The sequence below is a fragment of the Macrobrachium rosenbergii genome, chromosome 21 (assembly GCF_040412425.1).
Source record: "Macrobrachium rosenbergii isolate ZJJX-2024 chromosome 21, ASM4041242v1, whole genome shotgun sequence".
NCBI lineage: Eukaryota > Metazoa > Arthropoda > Malacostraca > Decapoda > Palaemonidae > Macrobrachium > Macrobrachium rosenbergii.
In genome coordinates this window covers 16,278,647-16,299,889 of record NC_089761.1, presented here as the reverse complement: position 1 = coordinate 16,299,889, position 21,243 = coordinate 16,278,647, and the positions used below count along the sequence as shown (strand labels likewise).

The 21,243-nt window shown below is 35.5% G+C and overlaps 1 protein-coding gene across 1 annotated transcript in view; it reads right to left on the bottom strand.

Moving 5' to 3' along the window:
- The window catches only part of LOC136849394 (angiotensin-converting enzyme-like), an 82,368-nt gene that overhangs the window by 40,797 nt on the left and 20,328 nt on the right, over window positions 1-21,243 (bottom strand). Inside the window, exons 9-10 of the mRNA XM_067122746.1 lie at window positions 15,841-15,963; window positions 14,343-14,481 (exon numbers count right to left, since the gene is read on the bottom strand). Of these exons, the coding sequence (XP_066978847.1) occupies window positions 14,343-14,481; window positions 15,841-15,963 (262 nt within the window). The remainder of the gene's footprint in view (window positions 1-14,342; window positions 14,482-15,840; window positions 15,964-21,243) is intronic.

The following is a 21,243-nucleotide window of genomic DNA, read 5'->3' as shown; positions in this document are numbered from 1 at the left end:
CCAAACGGCTGGACCAGTCTTCCCCCTTACCATGTACTCCCGGAAAATGGGGTTTTGTTACTTTCCTTTCCGTATTCTTCCAACTTTTCTTTTAAAAGACTCGCTATTGACGCAAACTGTTCCTTGGGTGACTTCGTTTGACTTGAGGAAACAAAATCGAAGGTGTTGATGTAATTTCGTGCTAACATGCACTGTATGTGTTATTTGTAGATAATACTCAAGATAATTTGAATATAGGATTGTTTTCTTGTTTATTAAGTGATTATATATATATATATATATATATATATATATATATATATATATATATATATATATATATATATATATATATATATAATTATTACAGACAAATACAGAAATATTTTTAAATTATGTCGACGTGTTTACGTGTAGGAGAGACAAAGGGCTAGAAAGAGAGAGCTATCGAATGTGTTAACTAAGATACACCTCTTTAACCATGAATGACATGAAAAGGTAGAGAAGGTGGCCAGGCGAAGACCTGAACAATGCAATTACCGAATTAACGGGGCAGGAGAGCCACTTAACGGTGAAAAATGACGCTGAATGGGCCTAATTTACCATAAAATATTACACGATTATAGACGCAGGAAAAGTTCCGTTATCAGTGCAATATCTTTTCGGCTGGTTTGGTGTTCTCAGATCCGATTATGGTCCGTCGAATAAAAATGGACATTGGATACGCTGATAGCCGGCTGCTATGAGTCTTTTATAGGCGAGTTTTTCTTTATATATTTTTAAATTCAGATGTCTTAAGGGTACAGGTTTCTTTTATTCTTTGTGTTACAGTGTCTTGTAATGCTCTGGGAGTTTTATTTCAGGTGTTTTGGCACTTCGCTGTATGCGCGTTATTGTGCGTCCGTATTTTGTGATGGAGTTTGTTCCTTTCTGATGTGATGGAGTTTGTTCCTTTCTGATGTGATGGAGTTTGTTCCTTTCTGATTACACACGCCAATCTTTCTGGTTGTTGAATATTGTTGTGGTGGTCAGGGGTTGATGAAAACTGTTTACCGTCTACATCTAGACTGTTGAGCTTGTAGTGTTTGCTTTGTAATGCTATTGCCTTCTCTTCAAAAGTGGTTAATGATTCATAACGTTTTTCGTTTACAAGATAAAAATTATCCTAAGATTTCGAACCTCGTATTTGCAATGTCACACTTTCCATCTTGAATTTATTTGGTTTATTGTCTCCATTATACAAACGTGGGTTTGTATTTTATTGTATTAGGTCTTTAGTCACATTCAATATATCTTCATTTCAGTCTCCACGGTTGAAGAAAGAACAAAATCAAGTGGCCATTGAAGGCAAGAAAAACATTGAAGTTGGGGAGAAGCAAGAAGAAAGGGCAGGCCCACTTTTCGCTTACTAGCTCCCTTGAACCAGTTATTTCATGATCATATCATCACCATCATCAGCCCTGCTTATTTTTAAGTTTCCACTCATCTGTAGTCTTTAGCATTTCATTAATTTTCTCTATTCTTCAGGGTATGATCAAACTTATTTACCGACCACTTGCATTAATTCATTAATGACTCGATATTCTGTGGAGTGATTCAGAAAATGGAGGATTTATGCATAGCCTGTGCATGGCCAAAGTCATTAATAGATCTCTAGTGGAAGCTGTGTAATCCTGATTTAAAATATGATCGTTTCATTAATTTTTACTATATATTTAGAGTGCAGTTTTACTTGATATTCCATCTGGGTTTCTTTGTTGAGGACTTTGCTGTTATTAATCGTATCGTAATTCCTTTAACTCAGGCAAAACTAGAGTGGAAGGAGAGGATAGCGCAACTGGAATTGTTTTTCAGTTGTTATTTATGTAATGAGATCTCCAAGGCCTTAAGCATGTATGAATATTATAAAATTAGTGTGCATATTTTATGTAGATAATTCCGATCAGTTACAAGGAGGTTCAGTGCATTAAACAAGGGTGAGCAGTACATTAGGCAGTGTAACACAAAATGAGCAGTATCTTAGGCAATGTTACGCAAAATGAGGAGTACCCTAGGCAATGTAACACAAAATGAGCAGTACCTTAGGCATTGTAACAGAAAATGAGGAGTACCTTAGGCAGTGTTACACAAAATGAGCAGTACCTTAGGCACTGTAACACAAAATGAGTACCACCTTAGGCAACGTAACACAAAATGAGGAGTACCCTAGGCAATGTAACACAAAATGTGCAGTATCTTAGGTAATGTTACGCAAAATGAGGAGTACCCTAGGCAATGTAACACAAAATAAGTAGTATCTTAGGCAACATAACACAAAATGAGGAGTACCCTAGGCAGTGTAACACAAAATGAGGAGTACCCTAGGCAATGTAACACAAAATGAGCAGTATCTTAGGCAATGTTACACAAAATGAGGAGTACCCTAGGCAGTGTAACACAAAATGAGCAGTACCTTAGGCATTGTAACAGAAAATGAGGAGTACCTTAGGCAGTGTTACACAAAATGAGCAGTACCTTAGGCAATGTTATGCAAAATGATGGGTACCTTAGGCATTGTAACACAAAATGAGGAGTACCTTAGGCAATGTAACACAAAATGGGGAGTACCTTAGGCAATTTAACACAAAATGAGGAGTACCTTAGGCAATTTAACACAAAATGAGCAGTACCTTAGGCAATGTTACATAAAATGATGAGTACCTTAGGCATTGTAAAACAAAATGAGGAGTACCTTAGGCAATGTAACACAAAATGAGGAGTACCTTTGCCAGTGTAACACAAAATGAGCAGTACCTTAGGCATTGTAACACAAAATGAGCTGTACCTTAGGCAATGTAACACAAAATGAGCAGTACCTTAGGCAATGTAACACAAAATGAGGAGTATGTTAGGCAATGTAACACAAAATGAGGAGTACCCACAAAATGAGGCCTTAGGCAATGTAACAAAATGAGCAATACCTTAAATGTAACGCAAAATGAACGGTACCTAGGTAATGTAACACAAAATGAGGAGTATCTTATGCAATGTAACACAAAATGAGGCAGTACTTTAGGCATTGTAACACAAAATGAGCAGTACCTTAGGCATTGTAACACAAAATGAGAAGTAACTTAGGCAGTGTAACACAAAATGAACAGTACCTTAGGCACTGTAACACAAAATGAGCAGTACCTTAGGCAATATAATACAAAATGAGGAACACAATACAAAATGAGGTGTACCTTAGGCAATATAATACAAAATGAGGGCAATATAATACAAAATGAGGAGTACCTTAGGCAATATAATAAAAATGAGGAGTACACAAAATACAAAATGAGGAGTACCTTAGGCAATATAATACAAAATGTACCTTAGGCGATGTAACACAAAATGAGGAGCACCTTAGGCATTGTAACACAAAATGAGGAGTAGGCATTGTAATACAAAATGAGCTGTACCTTAGGCAATGTTACACAAAATGATTAGGCAATGTAACACAAAATGGCAGTACTGTGTAACACAAAATGAGGTGTACCTTAGGCATTGTAACACAAAATGAGCAGCACCTTTAGGCAATGCGTAATACAAAATGAGGAGTACCTTAGGCAATGTAACACAAAATGAGCAGTACCTTAGGCATTGTAACACAAAATGAGCAGTACCTTAGGCAGTGTAACACAAAATGAGCAGTACCTTAGGCAATATAACACAAAATGAGCAGTCTCTTAGGCAATGTAACACAAAATGAGCAGTACCATAGGCAGTGTAACACAAAATGAGCAGTATGTTAATGCAGAATGAGCAGTATGTAATGTAACACAAAATGAGGAGTACCTTAGGCAATATAACACAAAATGAGGAGTACCTTAGGCAATGTAACAAAATGAGCAATACCTTAGGCAATGTAACGCAAAATGAACGGTACCCTAGGTAATGTAACACAAAATGAGGAGTATCTTATGCAATGTAACACAAAATGAGCAGTACTTTAGGCATTGTAACACAAAATGAGCAGTACCTTAGGCATTGTAACACAAAATGAGAAGTAACTTAGGCAGTGTAACACAAAATGAACAGTACCTTAGGCACTGTAACACAAAATGAGCAGTACCTTAGGCAATATAATACAAAATGAGGAGTACCTTAGGCAGTATAATACAAAATGAGGAGTACCTTAGGCAATATAATACAAAATGAGGAGTACCTTAGGCAATATAATACAAAATGAGGAGTACCTTAGGCAATATAATACAAAATGAGGAGTACCTTAGGCAATATGATACAAAATGAGGAGTACCTTAGGCAATATAATACAAAATGAGGAGTACCTTAGGCGATGTAACACAAAATGAGGAGCACCTTAGGCATTGTAACACAAAATGAGGAGTACGTTAGGCATTGTAATACAAAATGAGCTGTACCTTAGGCAATGTTACACAAAATGAGGAGTACCTTAGGCAATGTAACACAAAATGAGCAGTACTTTAGGCACTGTAACACAAAATGAGGTGTATCTTAGGCATTGTAACACAAAATGAGCAGCACCTTAGGCAATGCGTAATACAAAATGAGGAGTACCTTAGGCAATGTAACACAAAATGAGCAGTACCTTAGGCAGTGTAACACAAAATGAGCAGTACCTTAGGTAGTGTAACACAAAATGAGCAGTACCTTAGGCAATATAACACAAAATGAGCAGTCTCTTAGGCAGTGTAACACAAAATGAGCAGTACCATAGGCAGTGTAACACAAAATGAGCAGTACATTACGCAGTGTAATGCAGAATGAGCAGTACCCTGGGTAATGTAACACAAAATGAGGAGTACCTTAGGCAATGTAACTCAAAATGAGGAGGACCTTAGGCACTGTAACACGAAATGAAGAGTACCTTAGGCAATGTAATACAAAATGACGAGTACCTTAGGCAATGTAACACAAAATGAGGGGTACCTTAGGCAATGTAACACAAAATGAGGAGTACCTTAGGCAGTGTAACACAAAATGAGGAGTACCTTAGGGGGCCCATACACGCTCACTCCAAACGTCAGTTAGACCGTCAAACTAGAGGTTTGCAAGCCAGTTTGAGCGTGCATGGAGGTAGTTTGTACTGAAAGACTGGCCTGTGGTGTGAAATGACGGACTTACGTGATTACCGAAAAACCAGCCTTCAGTACTGTAGTACTGACAACCTTTTTCATCGTGTTTGGGGAGGCGTGGCGTATATTGTCAGTTTGGCCTTACGTTTCGAGAGTGCCGTTGTGTCTGTGAACTGGCTAGTGATGTCGACTTCACGGGAAGAGTTTATTGAACTCTATAGATGACAATCTTCATTATGGAAAATAAAAAGTGCTGACTATTCTGACAGACGTAAAATGGCAGAGTCTTATATTTTAGTTACAAAATTACAACAGAAAGATAGTTCACTACTAAAGATGCAGTAGCCCAGAAAATTAACAGCATGTGATCTGCTTTTCGTAAAGAGTATAAAAAATTAATCAACTCGCAGAGATCAGGCGCCAGCAATGAGGATTTGTACCAACCAACATTATGCTACTTTCAGTCGCTGATGTTCCTCAAGGATCAGGAAACTCCAAGAGAATCCGTGAATAATATTGATAGGTAAGGAAAGTTTCCCATTCCATATAGACATGTTTATTGCAATAAAGAAACCATTTCCATGTTTTCAAATAGTAAATTCATAAATAAATAAAGAATCTTTGTAATATTATAAATCAAAATGTAAATATAATTAGTTCCATAAAGAAATGTTTATAAAACGTACACAGATCAAAACAGTGTTGTATAAAGAATGAATGGAGCAATTATATATATATATATATATATATATATATATATATATATATATATATATATATATATATATATTAATGGATGTATACACATATGATTACGTGAAGCTTAATGATACAAGTTTTTGGTCAACTATTATTATATATATGTTTTATATGTAGTTCTTAAATTGAAAATAAATATTTGTTTTTGGTTTGAAACTTGTTTACCTTCAAATATTCCTTCCACAGTGAAGTTCGTATTGCTTTGGACGTTTCAGGTATAATTTTCCCTAGTGACTGGGCAGAAATGATGGTGGTGAACTTTAAATCCTCGTAACGACGAAGTTGCTCAGTGTGGCTATCAACCTTTCATGGGCTGATATAGATTTTCTCATACAGGTATCTTGTTTTTTATGAAGGGTTTTATTGTGGAGAGCAATTCCAAAAAAGTCCCATGGTCCATTCTAAAATAATGAAACCGGTCGCCCTTCTCAAATAATAAATCTGACAAAATGGTCATGTGAGATAGCTTTTGTCTTTTCAACAACCAGTCTTTTGTCCATTTTTCTCGTTTGCGTTTCTCTTTAGTTAACATCGTTACCAACACATCAGCTGTGCTCAGACAAAGTGTCTCCATATCTTCTGGCTTAAGAGGAGTGGCCATGGCTGTCCTCTCACCACACAATCACAAGAAGAACTGAGACTATACCTGCAACCCGAAGTGAATAATGTGTGGATAGGACTGCAGTTCTTCAGTCTTTCAGTTCACTCCAATTGACAGTTTGGAGTGAGCGTGTATGGGGGCCCTTAGGCATTGTAACACAAAATGAGGAGTACCTTTGGCAATGTAACACAAAACGAGGAGTACCTTAGGCGATGTAACAGAAAATGAGGAGTACCTTAGGCAATGTAACACAAAACGAGGAGTACCTTGGGCAATGTAACACAAAATGAGCAGTACCTTAGGCAATATAACACAAAATGAGGAGTGCCTTAGGCAGTGTAACACAAAATGAGGAGTACCTTAGGCAGTGTAACACAAAGTGAGGAGTACCTTAAGCAATGCAACTCAAAACAGAATTGTGTCCTTGCATTTAAACCAAGTAAAATTCCATTATCTTTTTTTTGGGGGGGGAAGGGGACGAGAGGCGCTGAAATATTCATGCTTGAAGAATTGATGTAACGGGAATCTTTTGTAGCCTATAACCAAAGGGTTTAAAAGTTGCCGGAGGGAAAAATAAAAGAATCTGGCTTTTGCTCTGATGTGTCGAAAGTTTTTTGTATTAAAACACGTTTCGTATGTTCCCGGAGGGTAAGAATTTCCACTGGACTAGATAACGTGGGATGATGATAATACAACTGCTTTGGGACCAGATTTCATAACGTAGTAGTTCTCCGAAATTTCCCCCAGCGTAAAGGAGAATCCTCGTCTTTATTCATGTTATCTTTGCACTTATATGAATTGACAAGTAAAAAAATCGTCGAAGCTTCTTCAGCGCAATCGAGTTTTCTGTACAGCGTATAATCAAGGCCACAGAAAACAGATCCATCTTTCGGTGGTCTCGGTATGAAGCTGTGTGAGCCGCAGCCCATGAATCTATAACCACGGCCTGGTGATGGCCTGTCCTAAATAGTTGTCAGATGCACGATTATGGCTAACTTTAACCTTAAATAAAATAAAAACTATTGAGGCTAGGGGGCTGCAATATGGTATTTTTGACGATTGGAGGGTGGATGATCAACATACCAATTTGCAGCCTTCTAGCCTCAGTAGTTTTTAAGATCAGAGGGCGGACGGACAGACAAAGCCGGCACAATAGTTTTCTTTTACAGAAAACTAAAAATCTCCCTGAGATATTCTACACACACACACACACACACACACACACACACATATATATATATATATATATATATATATATATATATATATATATATATATATATATATATATATATATATATATATAATGTGTGTGTGTGTGTGTGTATGTGGTGGCTGGAATGGTTCAGTTTAGTGGTACAGCACTGCACTGCCATTTGAAAAGTTGAGGGGCGGTGGGGAGGAGGTTTGTGCCCTGCCTACTAACACCAGCTGATTAAGCTGTGAATGACTGCCAATGGCAACTAGGAGACAAGAAAAGGGTATGGGCTCGTAACCTTGTCTCTAAAGACTTAGCGAGAACTGGAATACTTCCCCATTGAGGGGATGGCTACAGAAGATGTTGCCCTTCCAGTGTTCAGATATATATATATATATATATATATATATATATATATATATATATATATATATATATATATATATATATATATATATATATATATATATATATATATATATATACTGGGTGTTTCAAAATTAGAGTCCCCCACCCACAGAACAAATGGAAAGTTATGAAGTTTTCTGCTATAGCCTGTCTCCAAGTACATTATTTTAAGTTTCTATTAAGCTATTTTTCATTTTACATTTGTATTTTCAGACTGAGTGACGGAGTTAGATACAGCCATGGCTAACGACTCAGAGGAAATCAGATGGATTGATCGAATCCGGGCTATAACCTTCAGAGAGGCTAGAGATGCTGGTGCATCCTTCATTTCACGTTCCTGGATAGCTAAATACATTGAAAGAGATGAATCCTTTGTTAAAAAAACTGGAACAAAAATCCATGTGACTGTCATCGCAAAAAGAGTGAGAATCTTGGAAGGCCTGAAGTCCTTTCTCAGGAGTCAAAAGACATCATAGCTGAGGCAGTGGGTAGACCAAGAAAGTCTTTACTTAAATTGGCGCTTGAACTAGAAACAAAAAGGGAAAAGAAGAGACGTTATAGTACTGTATATTGTGAGTTGAAAAAAATCTGGTATCAAGCCATTTCATGTTATCAGCAAGCCCAACATCACTCAGCAACAGAGAGAAGACAGTGCATGGTTTTGTGTTTCATTTCTTAAAGACTGGGATGAAGCTGACTTTCTCCATGTTGCCACATCAGATGAATTCTTCATTTATGCAGTCAGGAAGCCAAATCATAAAAATGACATCATTTGGGCTGAAAGTTGGTTGATATCAGTGATGACGTGCGCTATCGCCAAGTTGTGAAATTTCCTGAATGTTTGGGAATTTTTCTCTGTTTCACAGCCAGACGGTTAATGTGGATCATCAAAGTAAAAGGACAGTCATGGAATGGCGAATACTGGTGGAGTGTTTCCTTTCCTCAAAGATCCCGAAAATGTGTTATCTGTTGAAGAAGTCACATTTTTGTGTGATAAGGCACCATGTTTCAAGGCTCTTCAGACAGAGGAGCTGCTTCGAAACAGTGGTATCGATTTCTTCTCGTCAAGTGAATTTCCAGGTAGCTCCCGTGACCTTAATGTGTGTGAAAACATTGGTAGTATCTTAAAGGATCGTGTTGAAGCATGCACAGTGAACTATGATGGTATACCAAGCCTCGACGACCTGCGAAGAGAGGTGATTGAAGTGCTCAGGGAAATGGAGTTTGAGTCTCAGCTTTTTTGTGATTTGCTGAAATCATACCCCTCAAGAATGCAGGCTGTGGTACAGGCAGATGGAGGTCACATAAAATATTAAATACCGAGAGAGAAACTTAAATAAATACCTGTTCTGAATTACTTTTGTTTTTGTCCATATCAATTTATTTTATGCTGTAGAGTGGGGGGCCTCTAATTTCGAAACACCTGTATGTATATATACATATATATACGTACATTTACATATTAGGATTAGGCTTCATTCCCTTCTCCATCTAATTAGCCAACAGACGAGATGGAGAAGGCATTGTAATACAAAATGAGCAGTACCTTAGGCAGTGAAACATAAAATGAACAATACCTTAGGCAGTGTAACACGAAATGAGATCGATTCTGCACGGAATACAGATCAAAATAATATTTTTTCGAAATCTGATCTTTTGTTAAGAAAGCATTCTTCGTTCATGAAACATTTAAGCCATTTATCATCGTCATCATTTCGCTAAAGCCTTGCAAAGCTTTCATGAGACATCTGTGACATTCCATCACTCTGGTTTTGCTGTGCTTTCACTCCAGCCGCATTTCTCATAGTCCTTATCCAAGTGGGTCTAGGTCTTTCACAACTTTTCCAGTGCGGTGGTACCCACAGGAATCCAGCTGGCATTATATCACGTATTATTCTTCCAGAGTTTGGCGAAGGACATGTCCAAGCCATCTCCATCTCCCTATTACCGTCATCTCCTCTGCTCAGGGAACTTCCGCAATATCCCTGATGGTATTTTTTACTCTGTCAGTTTACACACAAGTATAAAAAACTTTCATGAAAAGCTAAGAGTATTTTTATAAATGTCAGCAAGTTATGGTAATGCTACTTAGTCACTACTATAGTTATTTAGTTAGGTTTTACAGATACAAAATATGCCATATTGTAATAGCTCCTGTGAATATATTAACTGGATCCCTCACATTTATTTATAATTCCTCTAAAGATCGACACAGTTTTTGTTTCCGCACTTCAGAGGTTTTACAGATACAAAATGTGTCATAGTGTCATAGCTCCTGTGAATATATTTACTTGATTCCTCTCACTTACTTATGAATTTCTCAAAATTTCGACATAATTCTTGTTTCTGTGCTTCAGAAGGAGTTACTTATCGTAATAGCAGGTAAATATACAAAGATCTCATAAGAAATCACTAAAACCAACAGGAGGTACTTTGAAAAGGAGGGCAAAGTAGAAAGCTTCTTTGCCATTTTCCCAAATGAGTAAGTTTTGCCCGGTCCCCTGCCCCGCCACCCTTTCTTCATCTCTTTCTGGTTTTCCTCCATCATTAGTTGTTACCTGTCTGGAAGGTCAAACGCTGGAAAATTGAGGCCATTTTTAATATTCTCAAGAAGCGTTCAAATGTCGTCAGACCACTTCAGTGTACATGCCTGAATTCTTCAATTTCTCCCCCTCTCCCTCCCCTCCCTTCATACAAATCCCAGCTACTCCCATCCCCGACCCATCTCCTTCCTTCACCCTTCTGTTACCTCTGGGGATTGTGGAAAAGAGGAGCAACATAGATACGTATGTATTTTGTCTCTTAGTCTAAGTTTTCCTATTCTTGGTTTTTTTAGCCTTTTGTGTATTGTGGAGTGATGAGCTTACAGAGCAACATGATGACTCACTCTCTTGATAATATGAATGGAATTCAACATAATTTCTACCTGAAGCGATTTACATGTCATGATTTCTAACCAAAGATATTTACATTTGTCATAATTTTTACCTGAAGGGATTTACATGTCATAATTTCTGCCTGAAGCGATGTACATGTCATAATTTCTGCCTGAAGCGATTTACATATGTCATAATTTCTACCTAAAACGATTTACATATGTCATAATTTCTGCCTGAAGCGATTTACATATGTCGTAATTTCTACCTAAAACGATTTACATATGTCATAATTTCTGCCTGAAGCGATTTACTTATGTCATAATTTCTACCTAAAACGATTTACATGTCATAATTTCTACCTGAAGCAAATTTACATTTCATAATTTCTATCTAAAGAGATTTGCATGTCATAATATCTTCCTGAAGCGATTTACATATATCATAATTTCTACGTAAAGCGATTTACATATGTCATAATTTCTACCTAAAACGACTTACATGTCATAATTTCTACCTGAAGCGATTTACATATATCATAATTTCTACCTAAAGCGATTTATATATGTCATGATTTCTATTTGAAGCGATTTACACGTCATAATTTCCACCTGAAGCGATTTACACATGTCATAATTTCTACCTGAAGCGATTTACATGTGTCATAATTTCTACCTAAAGCGATTTACATGTCATAATTTCTACCCGAAGCGATTTACATACGTCATAATTTCTACCTAAAGCGATTTACATGTCAATTTCTACATGAAGCGATTTACATAAATCATAATTTCTACCTAAATCGATTGACATGTGTTTGTTAAACATCCTTAAGGAAATTTTGTCACTGTTCCTAACATAATCGAAAAATTATTTAGGTAAATCTTTATTAGTAAACGGCCATTCCTACGAAAACTCAGTGGAATAGTTAATATATTTATTTATTTAATATAACAAAAATATTAATGTATAAGTAAGAGAGCTTCATGATACGATGTTTTAGTTACACATTACATTCATTAATTCTATAAGTGCATTTCCATGATGCAGCTATTTTACATTATCAGAATCGAAATAGGAATATCGTAAAATATTGGTGTCATGTTAAAAAGTCTTTATATATATATATATATATATATGTTAATCTTTTGAAATTAATCTAAGTCTTTATATATATATATATATATATATATATATATATATATATATATATATATATATATATATATATATATATGTGTGTGTGTGTGTGTGTATTATTCTGTCTTTGTTTTCGTTGTTTTTTGAACTTACGTTCTTCAAAGGCATTTTTTTACGATTTTATTTTGATGACCTACATTTTGTATTTGCATTGGTCATATCTGAAATACGACGAGTCAGTGTAATGATACAAATATTTGGTAAATTAATATCAAATACATTTTAGAAAGGAATTATTATAACAAAAGATATTTTCAATTGAATAACTCCACTAAAAAAATTTTAGATATAAAATTTAAACGCAAACAGTTTACAATTTTCTTTTGGAGACAAAAACTTTTATTAATCTTGAAGTACAAATATTCAAGGGACGCGAGATTATCAAGTAATTTGTAATGAACCTCATAAGATATATATTATATCACGAATCCTTGCGAATTTATTATTCCATTTCATCATTACTGTTTACGAAAAATGCTTTTACCACAGTTAATGAACTTTACAGGAAACTCGCACACAAACTTGATCAGTTTGATATTTAATTAAATATGAAAAGTTTAATTTCAAAAATTACTTTTCATGAAATCTTACAGTATTCTTATCAACAAAGTCTCAGAATTTTTAGGTAATGTACACAGATTAAACTTCTCAATTTGAAGTTCTCATTTCATGAATATGGCCTTTGGGTTACCTGGAGCCTTCCCAGGTTATAGTAGCATCTTTATTAAAACGTTTAATAGCTAAAATTAATTTTGTTGAATTGTGATTTCATGAATCTGTTATGCGGTCATTTCCAGTTTGCCTGGTGAAAAGTAAATATCTTGACTGAAACCTCAAATGGAAAAGGGTCATTCTCTCTCTCTCTCTCTCTCTCTCTCTCTCTCTCTCTCTCTCTCTCTCTCTCTCTCTCTCTCTCTCTCTCTCTCTTCCTGTAGTTCACCTTTTTATTAGTGAAATGTTTGCCGGAGGTGTTCATGTGTGGTTGCCGTTTGCGACGCCAGGATCACAAAATTGCATATTCCTCTTGAATCAAAATTCGTTACGGGGGAGAAGGTCGACTCTGTCACCAATGGTTTTTTTTTTTTTTTTTTTTTTTTTTTTTTGAAGGTCATAGAAGCAATCCTGGTCGTAACTTTAGACAGTATACGTGTAAGGAAAGATTGTGCAAGTACGGAAACAGGGGTAGATGCGTGTATTTTTTATTATAATTATCAACTCCAACGTCGTGTGATGCAAAGGGCCTCTGTGAAATTCCGCCACTCATGTCTTTCCTGACGAGGTGCTCTATAGGCATTACTTAAGGTTCTTTGCAGCGTTCCTTCGGCCCCTAGCTGCAACCTCTTTCGTTCCTTTTACTGTACCTCCATTCATATTCTCTTTCTTCCATCTTGCTATCCACCCTCTCCTAACAGTTGTTTCTAGTGCAACTGCGGGGTTTCCCTCCTGTTACACCTTTCCAACCTTTCTACTCCAATTTTCCCATTCAGCGCTGAATGACCTCATAGATCCCAGCACTACGCATTTGGCATAAATTCTACTTTACACGTCTTTCCTGCGCTTTATCTTTCACAAATCTCCACTGATCTCCAGCTTCCCTTCGCATCGTTATCCTCCAAGTAGGTCTGAGTCTCTTGTGTCTTCTGGTGCCCACAGATGCCTGTGTGTCCATGTCTTATACATTTCTTCCAGGGGTTGTGCGAAGCACATGTCCAAGCCTCCTCCATCCGTTTATCATTATCTCTTCTCCGTATGGAACTTTGGTAATTAGATTCATTTTGTAATTCTGTCCTGCCATCTGAATCTTAATATTCTTGAAGTTTAATTTTCAAATCGATTATATATATATATATATATATATATATATATATATATATATATATATATATATATATATATATATATATATATATACATACATACACAAATATATATATATATATATATATATATATATATATATATATATATATATATATATATATATATATATATATTTATATATTTTATATAATATATATATATATATATATATATATATATATATATATATATATATATATATATATATATATACACACACACATATACATACTGTATATATGTGTGTGTTTATATATACATTTATATATATACATACATTCATTATATATATATATATATATATATATATATATATATATATATATATATATATATATATATTGGATGTCGTAGAAAACCTGTAACCTTTAGTGGCTTACTAATTTGTTACCAAGGAATGTGTCTCATCGACTTTGAAAGAATGACGTTTTCCGTCAAGGACGTGGTTAGGAATATATTTTACTACAGCTCCAAGATCGCCTCTAACTGTAAACAGGAGGTGAATGCCTTCAACCAACTCTGGAATATAAAGAAAATCTAGACGCATTACGGTGATTCAATATAAAGACAAAGAATAACCTTTATGCTTGTTTTCATGTCGACATCTTCTGTGTGTTGGTAGGCAATTTTAAATAGGAAATGGCTTCTGCAACTGCATTGTTGATCTTGCACGCTGATAGAAGTGCAGTGGTTCATGTGACACAAAACCACCTCCTGCATCCTCAAGGCAAATGCCATTGCCTGTCAGTAGCATTGAATTATCTCGTGCCCCTAAAAAAATTGGGAGAAAAAAAGTAGTGATGGTGAAATTGAGAGTTGATTCTAGATTCAACGTTGGTGTCGCTATGTCCTTTACATAACGACTCAATTTACTGAGACAGAATAGAGGGGACACTTACTCAAAGCTAAGAGAGTTATGTAGGACGTGTAGTAAAAGAGGAAATGGTGGGCTTTCCCATCCGGGCCTTTGTTTTGGTGGGAATAAAATATCTTTAAATTTCGTTGTTTCCTCATTTCCTCATTTAAGGTTTTTGGATGAACTTGAGGATATATATATATATATATATATATATATATATATATATATATATATATATATATATATATATATATATATATATATATATATATATATATATATATATATATATATATACAGTGTATATATGTGTGTGTGAATTTGTATGTATGTATGTATGTGTGCAATTCATGGTGAGTGTTATTTTATTTTAAGTATACCGTTAATTTGTTTCTCTTAACCAGTACAGCAAGAAACAATGATTACTGTCATTTTTATCACGTTCCTTTTTTATCATGGGAAACTTGTCCTGAGTCTCGAGCGGCAGCGAATCCAGCACCGGTAACCTTGTCCTCGGGCGAGGCTGCATCTGACCTCTCTCTCTCTCTCTCTCTCTCTCTCTCTCTCTCTCTCTCTCTCTCTCTCTCTCTCTGGAGGGTCACCACTGGAGAATCTGCTCTCGATCAGGTTTGCTCAGAATATTTACGTCCTTGATTTCGTTAGGTAGTTCCAGGAGCTTATTCATGCTTGCATGACTGCCGTCATTATCAGATTGAAACTTTTTCGTTTTGCCAACCTGCGACCTCCGGCAAGCGAACGTACGAAGTGACCTTTTAAATGAACTTACTTCGGGGGCATGACCATGTCCCAGGGGTTGTTCAGGGGAAGCTTTTGCTCCTGCTATGATTTAAGAGGAATTGGTGGCTAGCCATATTAAATTTTTCCTTGTGCGTACTTGCTTCTCTTTAATGTAAGGGTTTATGCTAAACTCAAAAGCCCTTTGTTCTTAATTGTATCAAGTGTTAGAACTGAAGAATAAGGGTAAAAAAAAATGTGTGGCACAAAGATCGTGGACTTACCCGAGTGGCTTGAATGGATAATCTTGGACGACGTAAACAGCAAAACCTGTCTCTTTGCAAAGTGCATTGCGTTATAAGCTATTGTACACGTGGCAGGGACAGTCACCCAAAACGAGAACAGGTCTGGAATTTGAAGGGAAACCTTACACCCAAGAAACACCATCCTCATCTGCTCGAGGTGGAGAACAAGAGGAATAAGAAGGAGGAGAAAAAGTGGCACGGAAGCATTAAAAAACCGAGAGCCGCATGCAAGCGTAATAGGCTCTCCCGATAAGGGGGGACCAGATTCTCCTAATAACGGCGCCCCTGCGCGGGATAATTAGCGGTTATAAAAGACAGAATGACGGCCAGCGTGATTGCAAAATCGGTTTGTGACCGGTTGAGGAGCTGGATATAAAAAGGCTGACGAAACGAGTTCCTGGCCAAGAAGAATAATACATCCAGGGCGGTTCCGCCCAGACAGCTTTACTGTGGTCATTCCTTATGAGAGCGGATGGCTCGTGGCGGGTTTGTGAATATGGGGGTGTCCCCAAAGTGTCTGTTGTTTGTTTGATTATACACACACACATGTATGTATGTATGTATGTATGTATGTATATTGTGTATATATATATTGTATATATATATATATATATATATATATATATATATATATATATATATATATATATATATAAGGGAAATATCGAGGTTATAAGATTTAAGATGGAGATCACTATTTTGATCCAGTTATTTTAATTCAAATACGATCTTTATCACGAATTTAACGTTATCATAAACCATTCGTAAGTTTTGCGTAAGCTTTTATACATGTATACTCCACATACTTGATATATACATACATATATATATACATATATACATATGTGTGCAGATATGTGTATATAATATATGTGTGTTAGTGTGTGTAATAGCCACAGTTACGTCGTAAGTTCCTTACCCTTGGATTCGGCCATCACTTTCAGCCCGAACCAAGTGGGAAATAGAGGAAGAAGCTTTATCCTTTTGTGGTAGGATTCGAACCAACGTAATAACGTCAGCAGGTAGGGGGGATTAAGAAGAGGGGTATGGGACTAGCAACATCATCCCTGGATACTTACTGAGAACCTAATTCTTTGCCCTGCTGGCTCTGGCGACTCCTAAAGGGGAAAAGGAATGTATACTGTGTTTGTATGTCTTCGCGTATGTATGCACGCGCGTGTGCGCTTATTTTCTCTGTTCGCTTGCATGCTCGATTAGGTACCCACTGGCATGGAGATCATAATTGGAAACTCGATTTTACCGGTATTTCATAATCCCAAAGATGTGTTTACGGGCAAATAATTTCACATCGGAACAATTATTTATATAAATGCAGATGAGGGGCAAACGCGCTACAGCAGTAGTGATGAGTTAAGCGCCTGAAATACGAACTGTAAGCATTCATGAGCGCTTGAAGGAAGGCACATAACTGTTCATGAGTAATAGCGCTGGAAAATGAGGACTCGCCCTAAACTTCTAAGTTAGGAGCGATGCATGAAAGCAAGCAAATAACTGTCCAGAAGGAACAATAAGGAAAGGATAGCATATTACTGTACTTGAGTAATTATTCATGGAAGCGAGAAAATATATATAAATGTAAATGTTACAGAAACCATCAAATGTATGCCCTAGATAATTAACACCTGACATTCTAAACAAAATTAAACTATACCCGTGGAAAAGCAGAACAAACTATATGGATAATTGCTAGGACTGAACAGTGTTAAAAGAAAACTATAAGCTGCAAGGATTATGAAAACAAACAGTGACCATACACTTGGAGCAATGCACCTAAATCTGTTCGAGAATCACAAACAAACGAAAACATAGGTTCTAGACTCCCCCGCCCGTTATCTATCCGTAAGCATAGGCGGACTGATCGAGGCAACTTCCTTATAAAGCTTATGCATATCCGCCCACCGTCGAGCGATCCTAAGATTTGCTTTCCAGTGCTTTTGGCGGGGGCAGGGGGAGGGGAAAGATTAGGGGTTTTCTTTTTTTGTTTTCGTTCTACCTTGTTTGTCCGTTAGCAAGTCGATAACAATCAGTTTGTGACATGCGCCCTTGTGCTGTGCATTTATACCGCCGCATTTACGTAAGTTAAGCCGGTCTATACAACCATTGTGACAAACTCGCTTATGCTATATGTATGTTTATATTCGTGCACTATATGAGTATATATATATTATATATATTATCTTTATATGTATATATGTGTATGTTTGTATATATAGCCTATATGTATATGTAACCTACATATACGTTTGTCTGTATGTGTAATATATATATGTATATATATATTTATATGTATATATGTGTATGTATGTATATATAGCCTATATGTATATGTAATCTACTTTTACGTTTGTCTGTATGTGTATATTATATACATATAGGCTGTATATATATATATATATATATATATATATATATATATATATATATATATATATATATATATATATATATATATATATATATATAATACACACTCATGCGTTTGTCTCTTTGTCTCTCTCTCTCTCTCTCTCTCTCTCTCTCTCTCTCTCTCTCTCTCTCTTTTTTATTATATTATATATATATATATATATATATATATATATATATATATATATATATATATATATATATATGGGGATGATTACATGTCATCGTATCATACTAACTATTATCTGTGGTAGTAATAACAGAGCAATAGTTTATTTAAAACAATAGTCCTTTTGAGGCCAAAAAATCCAGGTGTACACTTTCCATAAGGGTGACGGCGTTCATTTAAGGGGAAGTGAAAACAAATCTTTTCCTCGAATACTGTATTCTTCGGGTGTGACAGCGTCTTAAACTTTTTTCTTCTAAATAGAATAAAGTAGAGCTTTGGATATACATCACTAAATTACAGTTCAAATAGTTTTTGTCTTCAAAAGACCTTGTCGTAATTTGAATGCAGTTCATTCATCGAGGAGAATAACTGCATTGTATTTCATCGGGAAGTATAATTTGAATGCAATTAAATTTGTACTCTGACTTTAATTAGAAGCAGTGCTGAGTCTTACTAAGTTATGAACTTAATTTATGAGCATGAAAATCCGTACCAGTATGAACTAGAGTAGGCACTAGAGTAGGTTAGAAGACTTCGATTGTTATTGACAAGTTTTTACTGGTTAGAATAGTTTTAAAGTGCGACAAAAAGATTTAAGTAGACAAAATCATTATCATGTTTGTATTTTTATGAGGGCTACATTTCCTGTTTTCACGTCGATATTAGATCTGTCATATTCAGATGTTCGTTAGTTAGTACTATTGAGTTCGTCACTATTTGTCATTTTGGTACTACTGTATTATTTATTTCTTACTTTTTTAATGTCTGACTCTCTTCGATTACTTTTCCTTATTGACATTCGTCCTGGTTTATAACTTTAATTTCAAGCTTACTTTGTTCATCCAACTCTTCATGTCCTTCATTTTGTTCCCTGTTTTTGTCCATAACTGCGTAAAACTTTGTATTCTCTGCGGAAAAATTTACACTATGCATTTTCAAAATCCATTATAGCTCGATGGCATGTTGTTGTACTAAATAATGACGGTTCAGCGTCACTGTCTTACAATGCTGCTCATAGACTTGTAGTGTTTTTGAGGCAGCTTCATAGAATTCGATTCGTACTAAAATGTTCTAGTTTTGAGATAGTAAGCGAGCACACTTTTCTCTTTTCATCTTCAGGAGGATTAGAGTTTTAAGAACAAGATTCATGACTGTATAGCCTTGGTAAACTGATGTATTTCCTGGACAAACGACAGAAAGCATAGGCTTATTAAAGCAAAAATACATTATTTTCTTAACCATAATATTCTCCTTGGGTAAAATCAATCCGAGAATCAGCTACAGTGGGGACCAGTCAGCATTTAATTGATAATGTAAATACTGGAAAAGGCTGAAAGCCTAGACTAAATTATACAGGCTTCTAAGATGTGAGAAAAAAATTCTGAGAATTTGGAGTGTCAGAAACGTTGTCTTAAGATTCTACAGTTTAATACAGTAAAGTCGAAGACTTTAGAGTAATAGAAACAAAGTTTGGGACGTCTACAATACCAGACGGTTTCTTTAAACTTTTGAACGCCCGAAACGTAAGTATGATATTATAGAAAAAGAGAGCTAAAAATTCTGAAAATGTATAGGGTACTCAGGATACAGCTATTGAACATTATTATAGAAATCCCAAATACCAGACACCAAAAACTCAAATCACGGGCCCGCCTTAACTGCTAGTGACCTACATTCTTATATACAGAAGAAAGGTTTCACAGATGTACAACTGTACGCAGTCTTTACAGCACCAAGGTAAAAAACACGGTTACGTGCTGGTAACATAGGTAAATGCAGGCTCTGTACCACATCATTACTCTTGCTTGAACCGGACTTCGGATATGTTTCTTTTCCCAGTTTACTGCCATTGATCTATTGAGCCATTTTCTTGATATTGTGATTTCTATGAGTTTGTGTTATTTTTTAATGGTATTTATTCTTAGCATACATGCATAATATTTATATACGTATGTATGTACATTTCGTTTCGTTACCTTGTATTTAAAATTGCTTCTGTGAAAATAGAAATAGAATTTAGGCTAGTTCTGAAAAAGTGAGGAAGCTAATAAGCTGTATGTACACACCATCCAGTATATATATATATATATATATATATATATATATATATATATATATATATATATATATATATATATATATATATGTATATATAATTGGAAAAATGAAACACAGGGTATAAATCCTAACCAGTTTTGCATTTGGTTTTCCAAGAAATCTTCAAGAAGCTTGTAACATGGTGTTAGAAATTTACAACATGTATGTTTTTACTCTCAACCTAGTTATATATATATATATATATATATATATATATATATATATATATATATATATATATATATATAATTACATATATAGTATACATTATATATATAGTATATATATATATATATATATATATACACATATATATATATCAGTATGTATTAGTCACCTTGAACATGTCTTTTACTGTAATATCACAGTATAATATGAAGATAAAAAGGCCCATAAAACACTGTAAGCACGTTTCAACCATATATTTCGAGCACTTCCTTCTGTGCCCCTGTTCACTGGTAAAATATGGACAGATGAAATGTTACAAGGGTATATATACAGAGCATATGTAGGTGTGGCATTAAGTCTCCGATGGTATGCAGGTGACCGTTTCCCAAGAAGGAGGGAAAATAAACAATTCCCTATAGTGGTTTTTGGCCTCATTAACTTCCATTTGGCGACGTGTCTGGTGGTCATGTTTCTTGGAACACCTTCTTCAGAAGAGGTCTGAGGATTAACCCGTCGATGTC